Raw genomic sequence first — 26,738 nt, 5'->3', positions numbered from 1 at the left:
AGGTCTTTCGTCTAAAACTTGTCTAACATCTCACAGTTTGGACAGTGACTATATATAATACCATATAAGGTGAGGGAGGAGAGTAATGTCTAGGAAAATAAGTTCCTCTTGTTAATGGCTACAGCTGTTACTTGTGTGAATCCCTCAATGGAAAATTATGGATGGATGTTATAAAGTTTTTCAATTTGTTTTATAGGAGAATTAAACTTGTTCCTGGAAAACATTCATATTTACATATATTTATTTTTTTCTCAGCAGATGGACACAACAGCAGGAATATCTCAGAAGAATGTGTTATTTTATCTATAGATTGTAAAATACAAGATAATGACATCACACGAGATTCTTCAGGAGAAAACCCTATTACCCCAATTATACATCCAGGACGTCACAATGCAGATATATCATCTGATCCTGCTCATCATGGGGAATGTTCTCTTGATAACTCATATATTGGTACAGCTCTTAAAGTAGATAAGCTATTTCCCAGTTCTATAGATACCACATGTTTTAAAAAGAACACAAAAGTTACTACACATCAGCCAGATTAGACATGTGAGAAGACGCTTCCATGTTCTGAGTGTGAGAAATATTTTAGAGACAAATCAACTCTCGTTATACATCAGAGAATTCACACAGGTGAGAAACCATTTTCATTTTCTGAGTGTGGGAAATGTTTTATACATAAGTCAGTTCTTGTTAGACATCAGACAGTTCACACAGGTGAGAAGCCATGTTCATGTTCTGAGTGTGGGAAGTGCTTTCCACGGACCTCAGCTCTTGTTAGACATCAGACAGTTCACACTGGGGAAAAGACATTTTCATGTTCTGAATGTAGGAAATGTTTTACACGGAATTCAGCTCTTGTTACACATCAAACAGTTCACACAGGTGAGAAACCATTTTCATGTTCTGAGTGTGGGAAACGTTTTATAAATAAGTCAGTTCTTCTTTCACATCAGACACGTCACACAGGTGTGAAACCATTTTCATGTTCTGAGTGTGGGAAACGTTTTATAAATAAGTCAGTTCTTCTTTCACATCAGACACGTCACACAGGTGTGAAACCATTTTCATGTTCTGAGTGTAGGAAATGTTTTGCAAGTAAGTCAGCTCTTGTTTCACATCAGACACTTCACACAGGTGAAAAACAATTTCCTTGAACTGACAGACTTGTAACCGAGTTGTATCAGTACTCTAAATATTCTAAAAGTGGAAAATGTTCTGTACAGAACTCAGCTTGCTATACAGCCGAGAATTCACACAGATGAAAACAATTTCCATGAGCTCATACACATGACACGAAATTGCAGCTATACTCATAATAGTTACTGATGGTACTTCATAAATCAATCGTCTGTACTATACATCCGTTTAGACCTATTCCTGTTCTTACACTAAGGGGCACATTTAGAAGGACACATATACACCTTTAGTGTACATAAGAAAAGACACAAATAAAAGCAGACTTCTCTATGTACAGTGGACGTAATCAGCTTAAAAAGACTAGTACAGGCCTGGCCAACCTTGAAACTACAACTTCCAGCATGCTTTGCCAGTTATCGGCTGGCTATCTACTTGCAAAGCATGATGGGGCTTGTAGTTTCACAACACCTGGAGAGCCACAGGTTGGCCAGGCCTGGACTAGTAATTACACAAGGCATATAGTGTGTGTATGTACACCTGACAAGTGTTCTATACGCATTAGGTATATGGGTTGGGGCTCTAAGCACAACCTAATAATGTATTAAAGCATTTTTGTAACAGATTATGTTGTATACAAATGGGGTAACGCAGTCAGATACTCCAGAGAGAATGTCTTATTAATAAAAGTGAAAGTCAAATTTACCATTGTAAAAAACTAAACCAGCACCTCCACATCAGCTGCTTAACCCTTTACACATTAAATGGGAATCCTCTTTCCTGCAGCTATCCATATGGAAATGACAGTTACGTAATGTGAATAGACTGTATATAATATAACTGTGATGGTTTCAGTTCTAACAACTGGATTGGTCAATCCAGAATCAGCCAATCAGAAGCAGCTACACCGTAGTTATCATTTCGGTGTATTTGGACCAGCACGTACAAGACATATACCTCCTATAACGTGTATCAGTCCAAGTCTGTAAGTCACAAATGATGTGAACATGATCTTAGTGTACACTGTATACACTTGTCCAATCCTCCCCCCTTCACCTCTCCAGGTATAAGGAAGCGTAAGTCTCATATACAAACATTGTGATACAGACGTATGTGTGCACATTACTGGTGTCCATGCAGTTACAGAATGTGTATCTTGTGCAAAATAACATCAGACACTTCTAAATGAACCACTAAGTGTAAATATATTATTATTAGCATAAGCTCATATTTCCATGTTTATTTCATTGTAAGTGCATCTCACATCCAGTGTACATATGATGTCACAGGTAAATAAAGGAGCATGTTTTCTCTTAATGTTTTTTTACTATGTGCAGAAGAATAGATCAAATAATAAACACTAATATAAATGTCAGATGTGGGGACTCTCCCAAGTAAATTGTTACTGTGTGTGTGTGTATCTCCCAGATCATGTAAGACCGACACAAAGTGCCTGTATGTGAAAGTTTACATACAGTCCATCCTAAGGAAAACCTAAAATAGTAGTGATGCTCCGTATACCTATATATGTTCTCACACTACCCCTATGTGATGGTATGTCTTCCAAGTACCCATAAAGTGTTAATAGATCAATTAAAGCTTAATGGGGAGACGTATGTGGGGTGAGACATGTGTGGTTTCTACACTAAGTGGGATTTTCTCACAAAGTGGACGAAAATGCACAGTTAGACAACATAGTTGGACAAACATTGGACTACATTGGATTACTCCCAGGAATAAGCTATATATATCACAGCCTATTTCTGCAATACTTGTCTATCTATAAGGAACACTGCAAAGAGGTAATTCTTTAAAACCCCCCTTACTTTTTTGCTTTTACGCTCATCACAATGTTTAACACATTGCTCTTCTTCGTCTCTTTTCATAGCATTATCTTTAGGACTGTGTCATCTCTCACCCCTCCACAAACACAAACATTTGTCCATATTGTACCTTCATTACTCCACTCACCTCTAGTCAACACCCATGAACTGTTGTCCTATTTATTATCTCTAACAAGTGCAGCCTCCACCTGTCGCCAGAAAATAAAAGATCACACATCTTACAATCCCCTTGCCTATCTTTCTCTCACTCTGCTTCTATTAGCTGGTGATATATCACCCAATCCAGGTCCCCCACACTCCTCACACACACATACATCGCTCTCTCTTCTCTGGGCATGCCGGCATCCGCGAAACCTGGGACCTGTTGTCCCGAAGTTACTGGTGGCCTTCCTTACTGGAGGATGTAAAGAGATTTGTTTCTGCTTGTTTCGAATGTGCTCAACAGAAGACCTCTAGGAGAAGACCTTATGGATGGTTGCTCCCATTACCTATTCCTGAATACCCGTGGTCGCAGATCTCCATGGACTTCATCACAGACCTTCCACCTTCCAAATCCTGTATTGTGGTGCTAGTGGTCACTGATCGCTTCTCTAAAGCAGCCCACTTTATTGCTCTTAAAGGTCTTCCATCTTCCTCCTCCAAGGCTAGTATCTTTATTAAAGAGATATTTCGCCTTCATGGTTGTCCTCAACATATTGTTTCCGATCGAGGATCCCAGTTCATATCCATATTTTGGAGGTCCTTTTGCAGTAAGTCTGGAATTAAACTTGATTTTTTCCTCCGCATATCACCCCCAGTCCAATGGGTCTACTGAGAGAACCAACCAGGAATTAGAGAAATTTCTAAGAATATTTATCTCAAGTAATCATGATAATTGGGTGGATCTTCTCCCATGGGCCGAGTTCGCCCATAACAATCATTTTCTTGAGGCTATCTCTAACTCTCCCTTTTTTGTCCTTTATGGCTGCCACCCTAAACTACCCACCTTCTCGCAAATTACATAGTCTGAAGTTCCGGCTGTGAACTCATTGTTTCGTAACTTCTCTTCTATTTGGGAACAGAACAAGATAAATTTAAAGAGAGCAACCATTCGTTCCAAGAAATCCTACGACAAAAGGAGGAGAGCGAGCCCAAGTTTTTCTATCGGTGACAGGGTATGGCTATCCACTCAAAACATTCGTTTAAAGGTTCCCAGTAATAAATTTGCTCCCAAGTTCATTGGTCCATTCGCTATTTCTGAGGTTATTAATCTGTTAGTCTTTAGATTGAGTCTGCCTCTCTCTTTACGCATACCCAATGTCTTTCATGTCTCTTTGTTAAAACCAATGGTAACCAACAGATTCTCCACTTCATCCAGAATTCCTCCTCCTGTTGTGGATTAGGATCAAGTCGAATATGAGATTACGACTATTCTGGATTCTCGTAAAGTTCAAGGTGCCGTACAGTTCTTGGTGGATTGGAAGGTTTACGGCCCTGAGGAGCGCTCATGGGTAAGAGCCATTGATCTGCACGCTCCCTGTCTACTCAAACTATTCCATAAGAAATTTCCCTTAAAACCCTATTAGGTGTTCGGAGTCCACCTTTAGGGCAGGGGGTACGGTAATGTACTTACCTTATCGCCACCGTCCGTAAGCCGCACTTCCATGTTCGGCGATCACGTGACCGCAACCCGGAGGCGGTCACGTGAGAGCAACCTAGAGGCGGGGATTTTGAATCCCCGTCAGTATTTAAAGATCACTCTGGCACTCGCTGAGTGTCAGAGCAACACTTACCTGTTCCTGGCTCCTGTTCTTCCTGGATTCCTGTGTCTTCCAGTCTCCTTTGTCTGCCTGTGTTCTGACTCTGCCTGTTTCCACAATCCTGGCTCTCCAACCCCTGTGTACCGACCCGGCTTGCTGACTACCCTTCCATTCTTGTGACCCGTGTACCGACCCCGGCCTGATTGACTCTGAGTTGCCTCCTGATTCTGCCTGCCTCCATTCCTGTGTACCGAACCGGCCTGATTGAGTCCGCATCATCCGCTCCTACTCCACTGCACTACATCTAAGGGCGAGCCTGAGGACCGCGACCTGCAACTCCTGGCAGCAAAGCCCACCCCGCCTTGCGGCGTTTCTTGGTGAACACCGTGGAGATCGTTAGACTCCGTACCTCAGGTAACCCAGCGCTAATCAAGATTAGTAGTAATAATCCAGTGTCTGTTACAGTGATGCAAAACCTCCTGACTACATTGATTGTTTGCTGTATGCAAAAGGTGGTACAGTCTCTGGACACAAAGGCAAATGCACAAAGGTTTTTTTATTGCAAGTACTGCAAAAAACTGCTTATTTCAAATGTTTGTTTACAAATGTGTAAAACTGTTTACTACAAAATCTTTGCTGCTAATTTGAGGAATTTATAGGTGACACAAACCTTAATCACAAAGCAGGTGTATGAAATTGATTGATGGTTATTTGTTGTGAACTACAATTGACATACAGCCTTTCCCACAAACAAGTCTGTTTAACTTATGCTTAGGGAAGCAAAGTTTAATTTTTCTTCACACCAAATGTCACGAGCCGCGGCTGTATGCCACATCCTGGCGTGAACTAGCAGCCGGGCGCGTGATTTAGATTCTGTGCTCTGTTATTATCCTTGTGGCATAGATGTAGGAGGGTGTAGGGACATCCTCAAACACCAGGGGGAGCTCTTATATGATTTAAACTGGTTCACTTATATTTTTATACATGCTTCCTGGTTATGTTATTTCCTATGCTAGTTCTAGCTAGTAATTAATTAGCTGCTTCCTGAGGCTGATTCTCAGCCCTGTCCTCCTCTGTCCTGATTGGCTCCTATTACTATTTAAGGCAGTGATATCAGAGCCTCACTGCCGGTTATAGCGTCCTGTTTACAGTTCTGCTGCCTGATTGTTCTCTCTGTGCTTGGTGTTAAACCTGTGATAGACTTCCCGTGTATGACCCTCGCTTGTTCCTGAACCTTGAACCTACGCTTCTGACCCTGACCATTTGCCTGAAAACCGGATTCTGCTCCTCCGCCAGTGCCCCTGACCTTTCGCCTGTCCCTGGATTCCGAACCTGTGCTTGTGACCTCTGACCTTGGTTTGCTCTGAACATTACGCTTTTTGCTTCCGGCATCTACTCTGCCTGTACCCCACGCTGCTGTCCGCCAATCACTCCATCCCTGGGTTCTCCTTAGCCGGTATACGATTCTCGACCCTCTGTCAGCCTGCGGCCAAGTCTGTCCCCACCACTAGGGGCTCCAGCGAACACCAGGCTTTCGGAGTAGACTCCAAGTTTTATTGTGCTGGCTAGGGAGTTCCTAACAGCAAAATAGCAATATGGAGGAACTCTTGAGGGCTCTGGTGAATGTGACCACTAGGCAGCAGGAACAGCAGAGGGCATTACTAGCTGTAGCTGCTACACAACAAGCACAGCAGGCCCAAATGCTACAGGTTGCAGAGGCCCAGATAGAGAATACCAAGCTCTTGCGTAAAGTACAAGTGAGACAGGTGCATGATGTGTCCGAGGTGCCTGTCTTGCAGACAATGACCACCTCAGATGATGTGGAGGCATATCTCTTAGCCTTTGAGAAAGTCATCACAAGACTAAAATGGCCACCCGGAATCTGGGTGGAGAAGCTGGCGCCATATTCGAGCGGTGAAACTCAGCGTGCTTATGTTGATTTATCTGATGATCAGGCTGCGGTCTATCAGGAAGTAACAGCTGAAATCTTGGCCCGGATAGGTGTGATTGGAGCAGGGAGAGCTCAGCGCTACCATGACTGGTGTTATCTCCCAGGGAAATCGGAGTTGGTTGCAGCCAAATACCAATACACCTGGCCGCATGGTGGAGATACTAGCAATTGACCATTGTGTCCAAGGGCTGGAAAGGAGCCTACAGAGATGGGTGCTACAAGCAGAGCCACAGTCTTATGAGGAACTTGCTATGGCGATAGACCATTACTCAGCACTGCAACGCATGTCTAAGGCTCCAGAGGAGAATCCAAAGCTATTGTTCAAGCCAAAGTGGACGCCACGGCTTGCAGAGCCAGTAAGAAAAGTTTCTTTACCTGTTTGTTTTGAATGTAATGAACCTGGGCACTTCTATGCTGAATGTCCAAAGCAACAGTTACCAATGGACTGTACTATGGCTCGGCGGAGGTCAGTCTTTCCTAGTTGCTGTGTTATGTCTTCCTCCATGGGGAGTCCTCCATCCGAGTGCCTGTCCTGGTGAATAGGCGTGCTGTTTTGGCCCTGGTGGATATGGGAAGCGAGTTGACATTAGTTTCCAGTTCTTTGGTTCCAAAAGAGGTGTCTGCAAGGTTACCTAAAGTGAAGGTGATGTACATTCATGGAGCTACTGCGGAGTACAAGCAGACTCTACTTCCAATTACCCTAAAAGGCCAAACGGTTGAGGTAGTGGCTACTACAGCCCCAAGACTACCGCACTCCCTTATCCTGGGGGCGAGACTTTCCCATTAGGGCAGCACGGTGGCTAAGTGGTTAGCACTTCTGCTTCACAGTGCTGGGGTCATGAGTTCAATTCCCGACCATGACCTTATCTGTGTGGAGTTTGTATGTTCTCCACGTGTTTGCGTGGGTTTCCTAGGGTGCTCCGGTTTCCTCCCACAATCCAAAAACATACTGGTAGGTTAATTGGCTGCTAACAAATTGACCCTAGTCTGTGTGTCTGTCTGTCTGTGTGTGTGTTAGGGAATTTAGACTGTAAGCTCCAGTGGGGCAGGGACTGATGTGAGTGAGTTCTCTGTACAATGCTGTGGAATCAGTGGCGCTATATAAATAAATGGTGATGATGATGATGTTCTCAGTGACCGGATCCGGCTGGACATATCGGCAACTGACACACCGGACGGAAGTCCAATCTAAAAGGAACCTGTCCATTTCTCACTGGGCCCGGGAAAAGAGAAGACAGAATTATTGCCTATGGATGCTGAATACAGGTCCACGACCGATACTCGTCCTAAGTCTCACCCAAGGAAAAAAAAGGGGGAACTTGAGCCAATCATTTACCAGTGACACTGTCATGGAGACTTTGGGGTCAGCAGAGGAAGCTGAAAACTGGTTCCCATTTCCAAGACTCATTTCATTGTAGGACTTTGCTAGGGATCAACATAATAATGGCAACCTAGAAACTGCATTTAGATCTGTGATGAAAATGAATGATGTGGTGAAAGCTGCCAGGCCAGCAGAATGTGTACCGTATTCCTTTATTAAAGGGGATTTGTTGTATAGGACGGGGGTTGTACAGGGAAGAAAAGTTGAACAGCTGTTAATACCGCCTTTAATATTAGAAACTGCACACACACATCTTTATGGGGGTCGTTTAAGAGAAGATAAGACTCGGGAAAGAGTTTTGCTACGCTGTTCCTGGCCAGGAATACATAGGGTTGTAAAAAGCTATTGCTTACCCTGCCCAAACTGTAAAATACCTCTCCAAAACCTGACTACAGGGCCCCATTCTTGTATAAGAAGAAAAGAGATAGAGTCCGCTAGTTGAATAAAAGTCAAGGACAACAAGTTAAACATGTCGCTATTCTAAGAAACTTGGCATGAGGAGACCACACTGAGAAAACATAGACTAGGACCTAAACTTAAAACTGCAAATGCCCACTTCTATAAAAATTAGAGATGCTCACTCCCCCCCCCGTGAACTGGTTTTGGTTTTGGTTTTGGATCTGGATTAGCTTTGTGTTTTGGTTTTGGTTTTGGCAAAACCACCCTCGTGTGTTTTGGTTTTGGATTTTTTAGAAAAAATCCTAAAATATGCTAAAATCACATTATTTTGCTCTTTTTTTGTTCCTACATTATTATTAACCTCAATAACACTAATTTCAAGTAATTTGCAGTCAATTTTGACCACCTCACAGGTCACAATATTATTTTCATACACTTTTGGACAAATACTGCAGTGACCTGGCTGGATGGTTTAGCGACAGAGCAATGACACAAACACACGGCACAATGTTCCTAGCACATCTAGGACACATTGGCACACAGCAGTGGCAGAAAAGATAAATGGGGGTCCGCCCTCCCTCCAACCCTCCGTGATGTTAGATCTTTAAAAGGAATTCAAAACTTGCGAGATCTGAGATATGACGACGTCACAATGACGTTTTTGCTTCGTTTTCAATTCCGAGGGTGCGCGACAGTACCGAGCCAGCTCTGCTTGGTACTCGGATCCCCTAAGTTTGGATGTGTTCGGTTCCTGAGGAACCGAGCATGAGCATCTCTAGTAAAAATGCACCTCCTGTATTATCTACTTCACTGGGGTTGATGAAGCCAAAGGGACGGGTGTATGACAAAGAGAGCAGTTTTGCGCTCCCAGCGGAGTTTGCTCCATGTAGCTGGGCAAAGCTATGGGGAGGGTATGTGCCCATTGGGACACTTTGCCACCGTCTAATAGAGGAGTAGTGGGAAACCACAGCCTAAAGGTGCAGAGACACAGACACACAGACAGCAGGAAACCAGGTGGAGCACCTGGTCTAATCAATTAAGGAGTCAGCCAGAGCAAGACCTGACAGGAAGCTTAAAAAGCTGGGTTTGATCTGTGTGTGGGATACTTGTGCAAAAAAGTGGCCAGTGACCAGTTAGGGACCTTACTGTGATAGGCAGTTTTTAGGGCTATTGGATTGTCTATTGTTGTGAATGCTTCATCTGCTATCATCATCACCATTTATTTATTATTATTATCTTTAACTTATAAGGCGCCAAAAAGGGTCGGCAGCGCCGTAAATTACATATATAGAAAACAGAGACCCAAGGCACAACATTATACAAAAAGTACAAAAATATATATAAACACAGGTAACAAGGTAAAGCACATCAAATTAGTAGGCCGAAGCTAAAGAAAACAGGGCTAGGGAAGCAGCCAAGAGGTACAGAGGGTGATGGAATAGTAGAAGGAGCACACAAGGAAAGAGGACCCTGCTCCTGAGAGCTTACATCCTAAAGGAAAGGGGGAGACACAAACAGGGTGGTACTAACTTGGGGAGAGAGCCAAGACGCGGGAGTTAGGAGGAGGGCTGATAGACTTGAATAAAGAAATGAGTCTTAAGGGCACGCTTGAAGCCTTTGAGATTAGATGCTAACTTGATGGAACGTGAAAGATTGTTCCACAGCAGGGGAGCAGCCCGGGCAAAGTCCTGAAGACGGGAGTGAGAAGAGGTGATCAGTGAAGTAGTGAGGCAGTGGTCACAGGCAGGAGGGGGCGAGTAGGAGTGTAGGTAGAGATGAGATTGGAGATGTAGGGGAGGGGAAGATTGCTTAAGAGCTTTAAAAGTGAGGGTGAGGAGTTTAAATTTAGTTCTGTAGGGCATGGGGAGCCAATGTAGTGACTGTTTGAGGGAGACTGCATAGACAGAGCGGCGGGAGAGAAAAATGAGGGGGGCAGCAGCATTGATAGACTAAGGAGGGTCAAGGTGAGAGTGAGGTAGGCCAGAGAGAAGGAGGTTACAGTAGTCAAGGCGAGAGATTACAAGCGAGTGAACAAGGGTTTTCATAGCTTCCGTGGTGAGAAAGGGGCGTATCTTGGATATATTCCGAAGGTGGAAGTAGCAGCATTTTGAGAGGGACAGAATGTGAAGGAGAGGGAGGAATCAAGGATGACCCCAAGGTATCGGACTTGAGGGACAGACACAAGGGTAGTGTTATTAACAGAAATAGAGAGGTTGGAGAGTCCTGGAAGGGGGGGAGACTATAAGCTCAGTCTTGGAAATATTGGGACATCCAAGATGAGGTGGCCATGAGACAGAAGGGAAGGGGTGTGGTCAGGGGATGAAAGATAAATTTGGGTATCATCAGCATAGAGGTGGTACTGAAGGCCAAAGAAGCGGATGAGGACACCAAGGGAGGAGGTGTAGAGGGAGAAAAGCAGGGGGCCAAGAATGGAGCCTTGAGGAACGCCAACAGGTAGGGAAAGAGGGGGTGATGTAGAATCATGAGTAGAGACTGAGAAGGAGCGTTTGGTGAGGTAAGAGGAAAACCAGGAGAGGACAGTTTAACATAGGCCTATAGATTTCAGAGTTTTCAAAAGGAGTGCGTGTTCAACGGTATCGAAGGCAGAGGAGCGGTCAAGAAGGATAAGAAGGGAGTAGTGTTTTTTGGATTTAGCGAGGAGAAGGTTAGTGACCTTTGTGAGGGCAGTTTCAGTGGAGTGGAGGGGGCGAAAACCGGATTGGAGCGGGTCAAGGAGTGATTGAGAGGAGAGAAAGGAGGTGAGACGGTTGTAGACAACCCATTCAAGGAGTTTGGAGGCAAAAGGAAGAAGCGAAATAGGGCGGTAATTAGAGAGGCAGGATCAAGGGACGGTTTCTTGAGTATTGGGAAGACGAGCATGTTTAAATGAGATGGGGAAGATTCCAGAGGAGAGGAATAGGTTGTATAGCGCCACCAATTCCGCAGCACTGTACAGAGAACTCATTCATATCAGTTCCTGCCCCACTGGAGCTTACAATCTAAATCCCTTAACACACACACACACAGACCGAGAGAGACTAAGGGCAATTTAATAGCAGTCAATTAGCCTACTAGTATGTTTTTGGAGTATGGGAGGAAACCAGAGCACCCGGAGGAAACCCACGCAAACACGGGGAGAACATACAAACTCCGCACAGATAAGGCCATGGTCGGGAATCGAACTCATTACCCCCGGGCTGTGAGGCAGAAATGCTAACCACTAAGCCACCGTGCTGGCTTGCTACGCAGCCGTTTTTGCTTGGCAGATTCTTTCAATACTTTGCCGACGAATTTATAGCACGTGAAGTTTTTTTTAATAATAAGCATCTGATTCAATTAAGTGTGAGGTCTATTTGGAGATTGGCGTTGTGGCTGGATCACTTATAAATAACTTATTGCAATAATTTATTTAAATTAGCAGTGTGCCAATTTAAATTGTTGTAAATGTACTGATTCTTGATACTGTGTACTGGAAATTAAATTATTTTAGTATATCGTGTGGCACTTTGTGTAGGAAATGCCTTCATTTCTGAGGTATTGATTTGTAAGTTCTGAGACAGGATATCGTGATTGGCTTTGTATAACTTTTGTAAAGAAAGTCCCTCATGTTAAATAGACCTTTTCATCTCAGTGGCCAACACATCTGTTCGGCCTCTATACACAGCAGGGGGGTGCTCTATACACAGCAGGGGGGTGCACTGCCTCTCGGTCTGTGTGTCTTGCATCATGCACCGCAAATCCTGTCCATAGAAGGTTTTAAGGATATAACAGAGAAGTGTAAATTTTGTTAAGTATAAATTGCATTTAAATCCATGTTTGGGGAAACATATTGCATTCTGATACTAAAAATAACTCTGACATCTTGAGGCCAGCAAAGAGTTCAGGGGACTGGCTTATACCCTGTGAGTCTGTGTCCAAAACTGTATAGAAACATCACTGGTTTGTACTGAAATGTATCATTATTGTTCCATTTGACTTTCTGATCCCTGGTACCTTCAACCAGTATTAACTGTCCTTGTTAGGACTACTTGAGCTAATAAGCCATCTTTTGCTTCAAGAACCTGCTTTGACGACTACTTACCCTGCTGTAAATTCCTGTGATCTACAGATTAGACCCAAATCTTATCCATTTCCGGCTGTTCTGAGGTTTGGACCCAGCTTTCTGGTACCACCGTTCTGCCTGCTACCCAGCAGCTCTGGCCATTGTGATAAGCCAGGGGGGATCCATCCACAGCAACCCTGATCCATAGGAAGAGGTCAGGGGTACCAGTCCAGGTACACCAGTAACATGGTACACTAGCAGCGACAGTTACTTAGAAGGAACGCAGTTCTGGATGCCGTTAAGGAGTCCAGTGGTGACAGCACCGTAAGCCCCTTAGATTGATTTGAGAATCACTTTTAATTACATTTTTTAGAGGCAATGATGTGTGATTTATATAGATGATTTCTGTGGAATAGGGAAAACAGCGTGAGTTACGTATTGGTAACTTGAATACAGCTCTGCTTATCTGTGCTGTATCGTCGAGAATCGACCAAATGTTTATGTTTACATACCTAAGGAAGAGCCTTGAATAATATCATTTTTCATAAGTTTATATTATAAATTAGTATATTTATTAAACTTTTTAGTCAGGTTATTCAGTATCTAAATTATCCTATTCGGTACATCGACCTAGTAACCTACTAAACTATAGTCACAATAGTCGTTAAATAACATCACTGTCACAAGATGGACATTAACTCTTATGTCCTTGTGTGAGATTACGATGATTGACAGACAACAATAATTGTAAAAAGGATAATACAAATGTTTATTATAAAAGATAAGATCAATAGGTACTTAGCTGCAGAATACAATTGGATATTTGAGAAATGTCTTGACCTGAGGAGACCTGTTGCTATATAGCACTCAGTGAATTCAGGATAATCTGCTGGACACAGCCTTCTCCGAAGCTCCTGCTAAAACTATTTCGATGTCAACTATCTAATAAACTCTGAATGCAACCGACTGTCCCCTTCTCCCCGAGACTAGTTAAAACCAATTATTTGCTAGACATTTACACATCTCTTTGTACTCCATAAAAGTCATCATTGTATGTATATTATCTACAAAACAGAGGGGCTTGCATGAGTCACAGTCCTGTTAACCCTTTCCATCACAGTCACTAACATCCAATTGAATTGAAGTGTGCATACAACAGATCATGTCAATAGTTAGTGTAAAAGTAGTTGTTTTAGTTGTGGAATAATACAAAATGATAATTCTGGAAACACCTCAATGTTTGTGGAGGGCTGGATAAATAAAGGAAACCAGAGTAATTTATAATTGGTGTATGTACAAAAGAGTGAGAGAGTAATCCTTAAACTGCGGAGTGAGGAGATGGCAGATGGCAAATGGCAGGTACTCAGGGGGTGAGTAGTTGGTGGGGTGCTCCGTCTTTCATGAAAAATCCAGGGGGAACAAACCTGAAGGATTTGATTGTATTATTAGTGGAAGAACTATGTGAAGGGACTAAGAAATAGATTCATCAAACTATCTAAAAAGAAAAGTGAGGTGTTGGATATAGCAACCAATCAGATTCTAGCTATCATTTATCTACTACATGCTAGCGAATGACAGCTAGAATCTGATTGGGTGCTATGGGAAACACCTCCACTGTTCCGTTTTAGAAGGTTTGATAAATCTACCCCTGATGAGGGGATTTGCTAAAGTGCAGTTTCACCAAGCCATGAAGAAGCCAGCGAGTAAGAAGGGAACGGTTACCAGCAGGTCATGTGGACAATAGACAGGTCGGGAGGAAGGTCAGAGAAACAACCATTCATCAATACATATTTTACTTAATACCAGTGCTGTAAAGCTATACACAAAAGTTCAAGATTTTCTTTTATCACATACAAAACTATTTTTCTTTCATTCTTTTACAGGATGGTTCACTTTGGATCTCCCTAGCTTGGCCTCTGCCACGCCTGGTGCCGGCTCCTCGCCTCGAAGGAGTACTGGTGACAGAGGATGAGGGTGTACGGTCAGCACCACACTCGGTGGAAGGAGGCACCAGAGGTAGACGTGCCAACACATCATGGTGTACCTGGGAAATAGCAGCAATACAACTAGCACTATGTTCCCTCACAGAGCCCGTTAAGCCCTGTAATGCCCCACTAATCTGTAATAAATGAGAATCTATTCTGTCAAGGGCATCAGCGATACGACTTTGTGCATTTGCTTGAACATTACTGTATCTTAACCCCCTTTGTAAGTGGGCATTAATCTGCCGCATCTGGCAATTCTGGCCCTGCATAAAGTCCCTTTGGGTGCGTCTGAAGTCCTGAAGAGCAGCTTGCAGACCACTAACTGGCTCATTGGGGTTCTGAGGTGGAGGAGGACTGGTTTCATGCTCAGACCGGTGATCTGTCGGACTTTCAGCAGCGACAGGAGGAGCGGAATCAGTGTCGACGACATGGATGGTAAGCATGGTGGTCTTGTCCTCCTCTGCAGTTGCGATGACAGGAGCTTCTACATTCTTCTGCTGTGCGATCTCTGTACTACGCTTCCACGACTTTACTGCAAACATAAATAGGTGTAAGAATTTTTATTTGGTCACATTTTCATTGTGTCCAGCATTTAAAGGTGGGATTCACATTCAAATCCACAACAGATATACGATTCGAGTTTTAAATATAAAAGGTGTATACATACAACTACTCTAGTTTATGTTAGATATTTTATTAGTTATGTTATTCTCAAACTATCACAGAATCAATAAAACTCTAATCGTATATCTGTTGTGGATCCCACCTTTAAATGCTGGACACAATGAAACAGTGTAGGCACTGAAATGCGTCAAGGCTTCATATCTTCTAACCGGCCACCGGCCAGAATTATTTTAAATCACAGGAACATTCAATGTACGCATAGCGGGTCATCCAATGGCTGAAGGCAAGGGATTCTGTCGCATCTGGAGCGCTACTGCGCTGGAGACTGGAGGACAATTTGGTGTCGGGATCTACAACTGTGACATTGATACACACAAACTACTGATATCCTACTAAATTTGCTCTCGATCAGACTTCTATTAATTCCAGTGGAAAAAAAAACCTTTACCGCTAATTATTTTGTTCTCAGAGGTTTTCAAATCTACTTTACAAATGATTAGCGTTAATTCCTGTTGTAAATAAGTTCATACATTTTATCTATGTCCCTATTACCAGCTGCTTTAGTATTTATAATTATACTGAATTCCATTAATACCATTCTGTGGTAGCAGTTTTCCATCTCTTAGGTATATGTGCAGCTCCTTTCTTTATTGCAGTCTGTTCTAGCTATATCCTGGACACCACGCACTCTCTTAATTGGCAGCTGCTCACACTTTTTTTTAAGACCGCAAGACTTAAAATAAGATTAAAAGATTTTTGACACTAGTAATGACGAGGGTGAAAGAAAATCTGTTTATTTTCTAAGTCCTCCTCCTTGGGTTCACATAAGGAGCCTGATGCAGGGCCCTCTTAACAAAATTTTGGGTCCCCGGGCAAAGCAGTGCACCGGGGCACCTATATATATAAAAAAAAAAAAAAAGTGATTATATATATGGGCCCTGCATCCCAGGGGGGCCCGTCGGAGGCAGCACAAAAAAAAAAAACCTGAAAAAAAATAAATAAGAAAATACTTACCTTGCGGTCAGCTGGCGATCCGACTCCCTCTCTGGTCTCCTCCTCCGTCGCGCTCCGCAATGGATGTCGGGCGGGCGTGATAACGTCACGCCTGACATACACTGCGAGCGCTGCACGGAGGAGACCAGGGAGGGAGCCGGATCGCCAGCTGACCGCAAGGTATTTTCTTATTTTCTTTTTTTTCAGGTTTTTTTTTTTTTGTGCTGCCTCCGACGGGCCCCCCTGGGCTGCAGGGCCCCCGACATCTGCCCATTGTGCCCAATGGGAAAGACGGCCCTGGCCTGATGGTGGAACCGTTAAGCAATTACGAGATTATTTTCTGAAGATGGTTAACCACAGCTATACTCACCAGCTTGTTGCTGTGCTGGAGGCCTACCAACGTCCTGGACACATAGCCCTTCCAGGATCTCCACTGGAAGCACGCGCCTCAGCTGTTCCTCATAGGGAAGGTATTCCAGAACTTGGGGAGGCCCACCGCCCGTGGCTGCAGCTGCCCTTCTTTCCTCAGACAGTTTTTCTTTCAAACGCCTCTTTATGTCAGAATAGCGCTTCTTGCAGTGTGCCACGCTGCGCTTCAATGGGCCTACCGCATTCACGGCGTGGCAAACCCCATTCCACAACTGGCGTTTACGGCTCAGTGGCGTCTTTGCTGCCAGTCTCCCCAAAATCTGCTCGTAACAGAGTATTATGCTATCAATGAGAACACAATTCTCATCATGGGAGAAACGAATATTGCGGCCACACTTTGTTTTAGACACCTGACCATTGTCGATGCCCCCTCCCTCTTCTGCCACTTCCTCTCCTACTTCACTCCTTCTTTGTTGTAGTTCTGTTGGGAAAAAAATGTATGGTGATCAGATTTATAAAACTTTATTTTATCTTCACTACTAAAACTTTCATATAATAATATTAATCCTGCTGTCTATCCTTTGCATTATATTAAGGACAAGTTAACCCGTGCATGATACTCATGCATTCTAGTCAAATCAAGCTACTTAAGGTGTTAAAAAGGTTCTTGTCATGCATTTGGGTCTAGGCCAGGCCTCCTCAGGGGAAGAGCGTTACTTCCCGACGTAAGCGCCCTTTTTTTAACGTGGTTTTGTCCACGTCACCACCTCATCATTCTTCTCCATCACCTCATCATTCATCTTCATCGCCACATCCTTAATCTCCATCGTCTTACTGTTCTAAAACCTCTCGATACACAGCGTTTCTGCTAAATACCTTATCGCTGTGCTCAATCAGTCTTCCTTGAAGGGCAGTATTCATAACCTGCACTTTCACATCACTGCTTCTCCGTACTCGTTAAAATGCGACATACAATTGTCCATGACCAAACACAGGCTCTGGTAAATAAATACCCACACGGTCAAGAGTTTGAGCCCTTAACTGGTAAATTTACCCTTTACTACCCCTCCCATGGGGGGAAGGGGGGATGATGGAAGTTAACTGACTTCACTATTATCATTTTTTTGTCAAATAATGTCAGTATACCAAATTTCAGGTCAATTGGATGAGCGCTTTCTGAGAAAATATTTTTTTTCACACACACACTAACACACGCCGCTAGGCTTATATATATTAGATTGCAGTACTTGATTGTAACTAAAACCCTCCAATGAAGGCTTTCCTGGTAAAAACTATACTACCCAAATCTGATCACCCGTCATGGTTTTCCTCCTGTTTAGGACTTTGCAAACTGACACACATCAGATACGATTTCATAAAACCCATTGGTAAATACTCCAGTTTGTGTTTAAAAACTGCATCCGATAGATGAGGGTTTTGCAAACCTCTGCTTAGGAAATCTATCCATTAGAGTTTGATTCTGGATAAAATACTTCCTAAATTCAGACGACAAATGTGGTTTCTCTCGTGTGAATTTATTGATGTGTATTTAGATGTCATTTCAAAATACAGAATTTTCCGCACTGAGTAAGAATATGGTTTCTCTCCTGTGTGAACAATTTGATGAATTACGATTTAGAACATTTGCAACACTCAGAGCAAAATTATGGTCTCTCGTCTGTGTGAATTACCCGATGCCTAATTAAAGTTTTCTTTACTAGTAAAAGGATTCCTACATTCAGAGCAAGAATATTGTTTCACTTGTGTGAATTCTCAGGGCCATAAGAAAGGTTACTTTAGTAATAAAACATTTCCCACATTCAGAGCAAGAATATGGTCTATCTTCTGTGTGAATCTTCTGATAAGTAATATATAGCTTGTGTGTACAGTAAAACATTCCCATACACAGCATAATATGGTTTCTCTTCTGTGTGAATTATCCAGTGCTTAATAATGTATACATAGAACAATAATAAAACAATGACCACATTCAGAGCAAGACCAATATTTGTTTCCCATGTGATTGCTCTTTCCCCCCCCAATCTGGTGTCTAACAGAGCTAAACCTGTTATTAATAAAACATTTCTCACCAATGGAAGAAGATCCTGATTCTTCCTCAGCATAACTAGATGTATATTGTGTATGATTTGTGGGTATATAAATGTCAGGATGTAGGAGATTTGCTTCTACACATGAGACCGATTCCTCTTTTATATGAGTAGATGTATATCGTGTATGATCTGTGGGTGTATAAATGCAAATGTCGGTGAGGTTTCCTAGATTACGTGAAACCGATTCCTCCTTAATATGAGTACGCTTATATTGTGTCTGACCGGTGGGAGTATAAATGTCAGTGTGCGAGAGATGTCCTTCTTCACATCGGCCAGATTCTTTCTTAATATGAACAGATGTATATGGTGTATAAGGGTCAATGATCCGGAGATTTCCTTCTTCACACGAGACAGATTCCTCCTTAATAAGAGCAGATGGATTTTTATGTGGTTCTGCTGGACGAAAAAATGATGGTTAGTTTGTAAAATGTAATTTTATCTTCACCTATCTACTAAACCTATCATACAACATTCTTTCTATCTGTAGTCATGATATGAAGTATTCCAAGTTTTGGTTGTAACTGAAAAACTCCAATGAGTGCTTCCTGGTTAAAAAAACAAAAACAAAAAAACCCCCACCCGAAACCTTATTGTGGGTCAGGACCTTCAACGCCTTCCACTGGTACAGTAACATTCCCCCTCCGCTTAGCGCTGCTCTTACACTGAAAAAAGATCCACTTCTCCATTATAGGCGCTGTACAAGCAGTTTCATCATCGGTAACGGTTGTGGTGTAATGGCCTGGGCTGGGATCCCCAAACAGGCGGAGTGCTGCAAGTAGCAGAGGTGATGAAACACTCTTATAATAGAGGAACTTATCAAGTAGGAGGGATTGGATGTGGAAGGAAAGAGGATGGAAGGTACCCCAGTGCTAAGGGGGAACCTGATTCCTTGTGCTAGCTACCAATTAATATTGAAAGAAAGAAAGGGGGCTTCATCTGGGAATAGGTGCTGTTTATTGGCATCACATCAATAACACATAAAAAAACTTGCACCAAATATGAAAAGCTTTGCACCCTCCCCTTATACTCTGTTCCATGCTGTGAGGTATCTGTATATAAAACTAAAGCTATGCGCCAACGCGTTTTGTCACGTGGGAACTTCGTCGGGGGTACTATGAAGTGCACCCCTTCTTTATTTCACGCATTTCTTTAGTGGAGATCTGGGGGTAAATGTATCAATCTGCGGGTTCTTCAACACCTGCGTGTTCAGCCTCTTTCGCGATTAAATTTCAAGCGGCGCTGCATTGTAAAGGGAAGTTAACCCTTTACAATGCAGCGCCGCTTGAAATTTAATCGCGGAAGAGGCTGAACACGCGGGTGTTGAAGATCCCACAGATTGATACATTTACCCCCTGGAATTAAAAAAGGGAAGTTGCAAACCCGTAAAGCCGATAGAGGAGTTTCAGCTGAGCTAAAGAGGTCCTCCATTCAGACGCATCGCCTGAACAATTACAGAATTATAGGAGGACTTAACTGACAATAATGTTTCTCCAGGACCCTTCAGGTGGATAAACTATTCAATTATTTATAATTATTTGTTTATACAGCGTTTTTCTCCCAATACGGCTCAAAGCACTTTAAATTATTACTGTTTCCTTGATTGTATATTGATTTAAATCAAAACTGTATACTGATTAGCACTTAATTTGTATTCTTACAAGAGATCCTGTCCATTTAAACCCTGTCCCCCGATACCCTGTCCCTGACACACTACTCTCTCCCCCGGTACCCTGTCCCTGACACACTACTCTCTCCCCCGGTACCCTGTCCCTGACACACTACTCCCCCCCCCCCGGTACCCTGTTTAAAAAGATAAATGCCAAATTACATGCTGTTTTTATGGTGCTTTATTCATTCATTGAATTTCCAAAAAATAAACACTGAAAATCTAAACTGTAATTTAACATATATAACAACTTATTGTAAATATTTATTTCCATTAGGGGCGCAGTGCTGTATATCATTGCAGATGTACTAATTTGTGATAATGTGTTGCATTGCTGTACAGGAAGTGCTAATTAGGCCTTTTCATTTGTGGATAACCAACACATCCTTTAGCCTGAATGCACAGGAGGGGGGGTGGTTACCTTTTTTATTCTGTCTTGTTAATAACATAGACAAACTACATGAATAATGCAACCAGCAAGTAATTTAGGAAATCACAGGCTGATGTAAATTTTCATAAGTTCAATATTAGAGAATATATCACATCCTGATACTAAATATCTGAAGTAATATCTCAGTCATTGTGGTGCCAACTAGGGTCAGGGAACTGGGTTACCCCCTGCTAACATGTGTCTCTAAAACTGTATAAAAAAAAGCCCTGTTTGACCATGTTTTGTAGTATACCATCTGAGCTTCTGGACATTCAAACTAGTGTGTAACTGTCCTCATTAGGACACCTGAGCTAATAAAACATCACTGCTTCAAGATCCTGCTTTGAACCCTACTTACCTGCTGTAATTCCTGTGACCTACAGATTAGACCAATCTAATCCGTAATCCGACTGTTCTGAGGTTGGGACCCAGCATTCCAGTACCAATGCTCTGCCCGCTACCTGCGACTCTGGGCAGTGTGATAGGCCAGGGGGGACAATCCACAGCAACCCTGATCTAAAGGAAGAGGTCAGGCGTACCAGCCCAGGTGCCCAGCGAGGGGGTACACTAGCAGCAGGAGTTACCCAAGAAGAAAACGATTCTAGGTGCCAGTGAAGGACCAAGTGGTGGCAGCAGAGCACCTCCTACTGTGTTTAGAGGGCTTTAATTTGGATGAAAAAAGGAGATGATGGCAAGGCAAGTCCAGCCGGTCCCCAGCAACACGACAGGGTGGAATAGGAGGTTCATCCAGTCACACACATCTACTATTAGATGTGCATTTAAAATTTATTACAAAAATCAATATACCAATGTGCTTGCACATAGTGACAAACATGACTCTTTTCTGTAATAAGTGTTTATTACTCACCTGTGCGGATATCTGTAGGGATTTCCTCCTCCTTACACTGCTGATCACCCCTCACATACGTCTCTTCTTCTCCCTCTATATCTTCTACCTTAATATCAGTCAGGTCTTTATCCTAAATAACCCACAAAACAATAAAATAACTCTTTAATAATGTCTGATTTCATAAATTGAGGTTAAACAGAAGAATATCAGTGTAATAGACCCACACAACTGCTCTACAGATCATATAGTGAGAAGTCACTTTGGAATTTTGGTATTTGGTGAGACCCTAAATCCCATCTACCTGATACTCCTGTGGGATACTGTGATTTTCCTCTGTACAATCCTGTGAATAAAGAGGACGGGGACATCTCTCTGGGGTATTTCTGTTACTGGATCCATCTGTAGGAGACACACAGTGACTGAATACATTGTCTATATGTGATTATCAGATGATGTGTATCTAGGTGGCCTCATAACTGCTCTCCTCTGTAAATAAAGTGTCCTCTTACCCAGTGATGTGAGGGGCTGGTGATTCTCCATCATCACGTCCTTGTATAGACCCTTGTGTCCTCCTATATATACTCCCCCTCCTGCATGGAGAAATAGACAGTGACATCATCCACCTTATAGGAACCTGACACACACAATGGTCATCACCCAGACACATCCCCTGGTGTTACTGTATAAGGTCCTATTCCCAGCAGTCACCTCTCCAGTCAGCAGCTGAATGATCTTGTTGGTCAGTTCCAGGATCTTCTGGTCATTGTCTCTGTCATGTATCAGTGAGTGAGGTGGAGGCACCGTGATGGGGCTCTGGGTCCTGCTCAATCCTCCTGACACACAACAGGATACATGGAACTGTAGATGCTGTAATTAATACATATTGTTTTATTAGCACTGATGTTAGCTGGTGTTCATCAAATAATGTACTAAATCTTGGAAAAAAAGAACAGAGGGATCTCACTCAATACATTCACTCCCAGAAAAAGCACAGAGGAGAAAATCATAAATAAGTTAAACCAACGATTCTTGGGATTTCCCAGAAAGGGGAGGAATATAATTGGAGTGTGTCCCAGGCTGAGTGGCAGAACAAGGTACACTATAAACACACCAACCAATCATTTTGCTGTAGCCAACCATGTGTCAGTGATAGAGCCCACCACACTTTTAGCAGACTATCCATATTGACACACATGCTTGGCAGACTACTACCCCAAACACTACACCAGGCCAAGATTACACCCTGACACTCACAAAGATCATAATACTAAATGTTAGTCCAGAAGACAAACGGTCATGGACACACAGCTGATCATGGATATGCATCTCCCCCAACAGCTTACCTCCTAGTACATGTAGACCAATCACGTCAGATGCCCCAGCTTATTGACAAGCACATGTACATATGACAGAACATAGCACACCCTCAAACACACGACTATAAACCTGCACCACTAACTATGATCTTCCGGAGTCCCCACCAGTTATGACATCTCCTCCCTCTCACACCAAACCCTGAATCTTGTGGCTCCTTCTAGGATAACATCCTCAGACACCTAAACATTGTTTTACTCTCGCTGCAGAGAACCATCCAATTCCCTCTGGTCATTATCTTCTCTTTTCTCTGTCTGCCCATTCTTATGTCAGGGCATGTGGATTATCAGCTTTCTGCACCATCATGACCCTTATCACCACTAATGGTCAATAAAACTACTTACATACCCAGTGCTAATCCCCCTGTACATATCCACTCGGTTCAGTGGTTTCTTCACACACACACTGTACACCTGCCTGACCCTCTATATCCTGCTATCTGCCCAAACCATCTCACATGCCTCCCCAGCCCATCCATTACCATCCTTCCATTCTATCTCACCGCAGTGCTGCATGTCAATGCTACCTCCGATAACTCAAACCCATTACTGGACCCAGAAATATCCCCACACTCAGCAATCCTCCTGTATCCCCAGCTTTCAGTAACTGGTATTCCTTCGCTCCAACAACCTTTACACAATCATTTTTATTTCCGCCTCTCTGCCTGAACTCTGTTCTCCTTTCTTTGCTGCCACCTGGCCTATCCCATCTCCTTTTCCCCTGGCCAATTCATCATCATGTTTCCATCCTGGGCAGAATTTCAGCTGGGTCTGCTAGAATGAATTGCCCATAGAACAGTTTATATCGCCATGTGTGTGTTCTGGTGTTACAAGAAAGAGAGTAACACTGATGTGAGATTTCTCCAGATGGCTGGTCTCACCCTGTCTGCTCTCACTGGGTACATCCTGGTTTACCAATAACCCTGTTCCTGCAAGTAAGAACAAGTGCACCAGTGATTGTCTTCCACGCCTGGGCCGTTTCAGCTCTTCTTCTACATCCCCTCCCTGACTCTTCCCTCTACTTGGAATAATCAGGAAGAGCAGAGGAGACCTGTAGATAAAATCTTCAGCTAGGCTGCTCCTCCAGCAACAGGTCATCGGTCTGTCAGTGTCTCTCTGGTATTAAAAAGTGACTAAAACAGGATATACAACAAAGCTCTGCAATAGGTTTTATGTCTGCAGAGCGTGTCTAGGAAGCAGAGTGCAGTCAGTGTGGGGGACGGGTGTGTCCTGCATTCTGTCTTTAATCTTACACCCCTCTATAATAATAAACCTTAGTATCCAGGTGGGAACTGTGGACCCGGAGATTGCGGCAGAGTTTTACACTTGCATAACGAGAGTGAGCACTGTCATATAAGTTATTAACAACATGTGGTGAGGTGTAAGGACTGTCATACATGATAATTACCTGTCACGATAAGCTACATCATAATAACAGGACACCCAAGTCTACTCCACCTGTATTATAACAGGACACCAGAGCCTGCACCACCTGTACTATAATAACAGGACACCAGAGCCTGCTCCACCTGTACTATAATAACAGGACATCAGAGACTGCTCCACCTGTACTATAATAACAGGACACCAGGGCCTGCTCCACCTGTACTATACTTCCTCCCTTGGAGCTCTCATCTCCTCGTTCGGTCTTCAGTATCACCTTTCCTTTATGCTGATGATATTCAACTCTACATCTCTTCTCCTGACCTTTCCTCCTCCCTCCTCTCTCGTGTAACTGACTTCCTCTCAGCCATCTCCTCCTGGATGTCCTCACGCTTTCTTAAAATTAACATCTCCAAAACTGAACTCATTGTCTTTCCCCCACCCAGACACTCTTCCCACCATAACCTCTCTATCGTTGTTAACAACTCCACTATCTCGTCTGTCACCCAACTCCGCTGCCTGGGAGTCACTCTCAACTCCTCTCTCTCTTTTGCCCCCCACATTCAATCCCTTGCCCAAGCCTGTTGCTTCCAACTCCGTAACATTGCCCGCATCCGTCCCTTCCTCTCTCAAGATGCCACCAAAACTATCATCCATGCTCTCATCATCTCCCGCCTCGACTACTGCAACCTCCTCCTTACTGGCCTCCCCTGCTCCCACCTCTCCCCCCTACGCTCTATACTCAATGCAGCTGCGAGACTCATCTTCCTCTCACGCCGCTCCTCCTCTGCCTCGCCTTACACTGGCTCCCCTTCCCCTTCAGAATCCTTTTCAAACTCCTTACCACCACCTACAAGGCTCTCTCCCAGTCTACTGCCCCTTACATCTCTAACCTCCTCTCCATTCACACTACCTCCCGCTCCCTGCGCTCGGCCATAGATCGCCGCCTCTCCTACACTCTTATCACCTTTTCCCACTCCAGAATCCAAGACTTCTCCCGTGCTGCCCCCCTTCACTGGAATGACCTCCCTCGCTCCATCCGTCTCTCACCCAATCTCTGCTCCTTCAAGCGGGCACTTAAAACTCACCTGTTCCTCAAGGCCTACCAACCATCCGCTTAGCCTCTCATCTCCTCTGTTTCTCCCCCGGCCCCCTTTTTTTCTCCCGCCTTTGCTTCACTGGCTCCCTTCTGTGCCTGATTTGTTTTCCCTCCCTTAGGATGTAAGCTTGTATGACCAGGGCCCCCCCTTCCTTTCTGTCTCCATACCTGTTCTTCCGCTCCGTCTCTACTGTATTTGCCTGCCTGGAGTTTCTGGAGAACTGGTACTTTGTGTTTATTGTTCTGTACTGTTTTACCCTGTATAGTCTACTGTTCGTACGGCGCTGCGGAAACCTTGTGGCGCCTTACAAATAAACGATAATAATAATAATAATACTATAATAACAGGACACCAGAGTCTGCTCCACCTGTACTATAATACCAGGACACCAAAGTCTGCTCCATCTGTATTATAAGAGGACACCAGAGCCTGCACCACCTGTAGTATAATAACATGACACCAGAGTCTGCTTCACCTGTACTATAATAACATGACACCAGAGTCTGCCCCACCTGTACTATAATAACAGGACACCAGAGACTGCTCCACCTGTTCTATAATAACAGGGCACTAGAGTCTGCTCCACCTGTACTATAATAACAGGACACCAGAGACTGGTCCACCTGTACTATAATAAAAGGACACCAGAGTCTGCTCCACCTGTACTATAATAACAGGGCACCAGAGTCTGCTCCACCTGTACTATAATAACAGGACACCAGAGTCTGCTCCACCTGTACTATAATTACAGGACATCAGAGTCTGCTCCACCTGTACTATAATAACAGGACACCAGGGTCTGCTCCACCTGTACTATAATAACAGGACACCAGTGTCTGCTCCACCTGTACTATAATAACAGGACACCAGAGCCTGCTCCACCTGTACTATATAATAACAGGACACCAGAGACTGCTCCACCTGTACTATAATAACAGGACACCAGAGACTGCTCCACCTGTACTATAATAACAGGACACCCGTGTCTGCTCCACCTGTACTATAATAACAGGACACCAGAGCTTGCTCCACCTGTACTATATAATAACAGGACACCAGAGCCTGCTCCACCTGTACTATAATAACAGGACACCAGGTTCTGCTCCACCTGTACTATATAATAACAGGACACCAGAGACTGCTCCACCTGTACTATAATAACAGGACACCAGAGTCTGCTCCACCTGTACTATAATAACAGGACACCAGAGACTGCTCTACCTGTACTATAATAACAGGACACCAGAGCCTGCTCCACCTGTACTATAATAACAGGACACCAGAGACTGCTCCACCTGTACTATAATAACAGGACACCAGAGCCTGCTCCACCTGTACTATAATAACAGGACACC

The 26,738-nt window shown here is 43.6% G+C and overlaps 1 protein-coding gene across 16 annotated transcripts in view; it reads right to left on the bottom strand.

Annotated features, from left to right (window-relative positions):
• LOC142160072 (uncharacterized) overlaps positions 1 to 26,738 on the bottom strand; it is a 1,559,230-nt gene that overhangs the window by 1,053,106 nt on the left and 479,386 nt on the right. For 13 of the 16 annotated variants that reach the window (XM_075214958.1, XM_075214960.1, XM_075214959.1 and 10 more), the window contains 2 exons: positions 21,829 to 21,926; positions 21,546 to 21,657 (listed from right to left, as the gene is read on the bottom strand). In XM_075214958.1, coding sequence (XP_075071059.1) covers positions 21,546 to 21,657; positions 21,829 to 21,926 — 210 coding nt within the window. Of the gene's footprint in view, positions 1 to 21,545; positions 21,658 to 21,828; positions 21,927 to 22,036; positions 22,118 to 22,235; positions 22,395 to 26,738 lie in introns of all 16 variants that reach the window. The other 3 variants (XM_075214964.1, XM_075214966.1, XM_075214963.1) reach the window with 2 other exon arrangements.

This window comes from Mixophyes fleayi, chromosome 6, assembly GCF_038048845.1.
Source record: "Mixophyes fleayi isolate aMixFle1 chromosome 6, aMixFle1.hap1, whole genome shotgun sequence".
Taxonomy (NCBI): domain Eukaryota; kingdom Metazoa; phylum Chordata; class Amphibia; order Anura; family Limnodynastidae; genus Mixophyes; species Mixophyes fleayi.
This window is presented reverse-complemented; position numbering and strand designations above follow the sequence as displayed.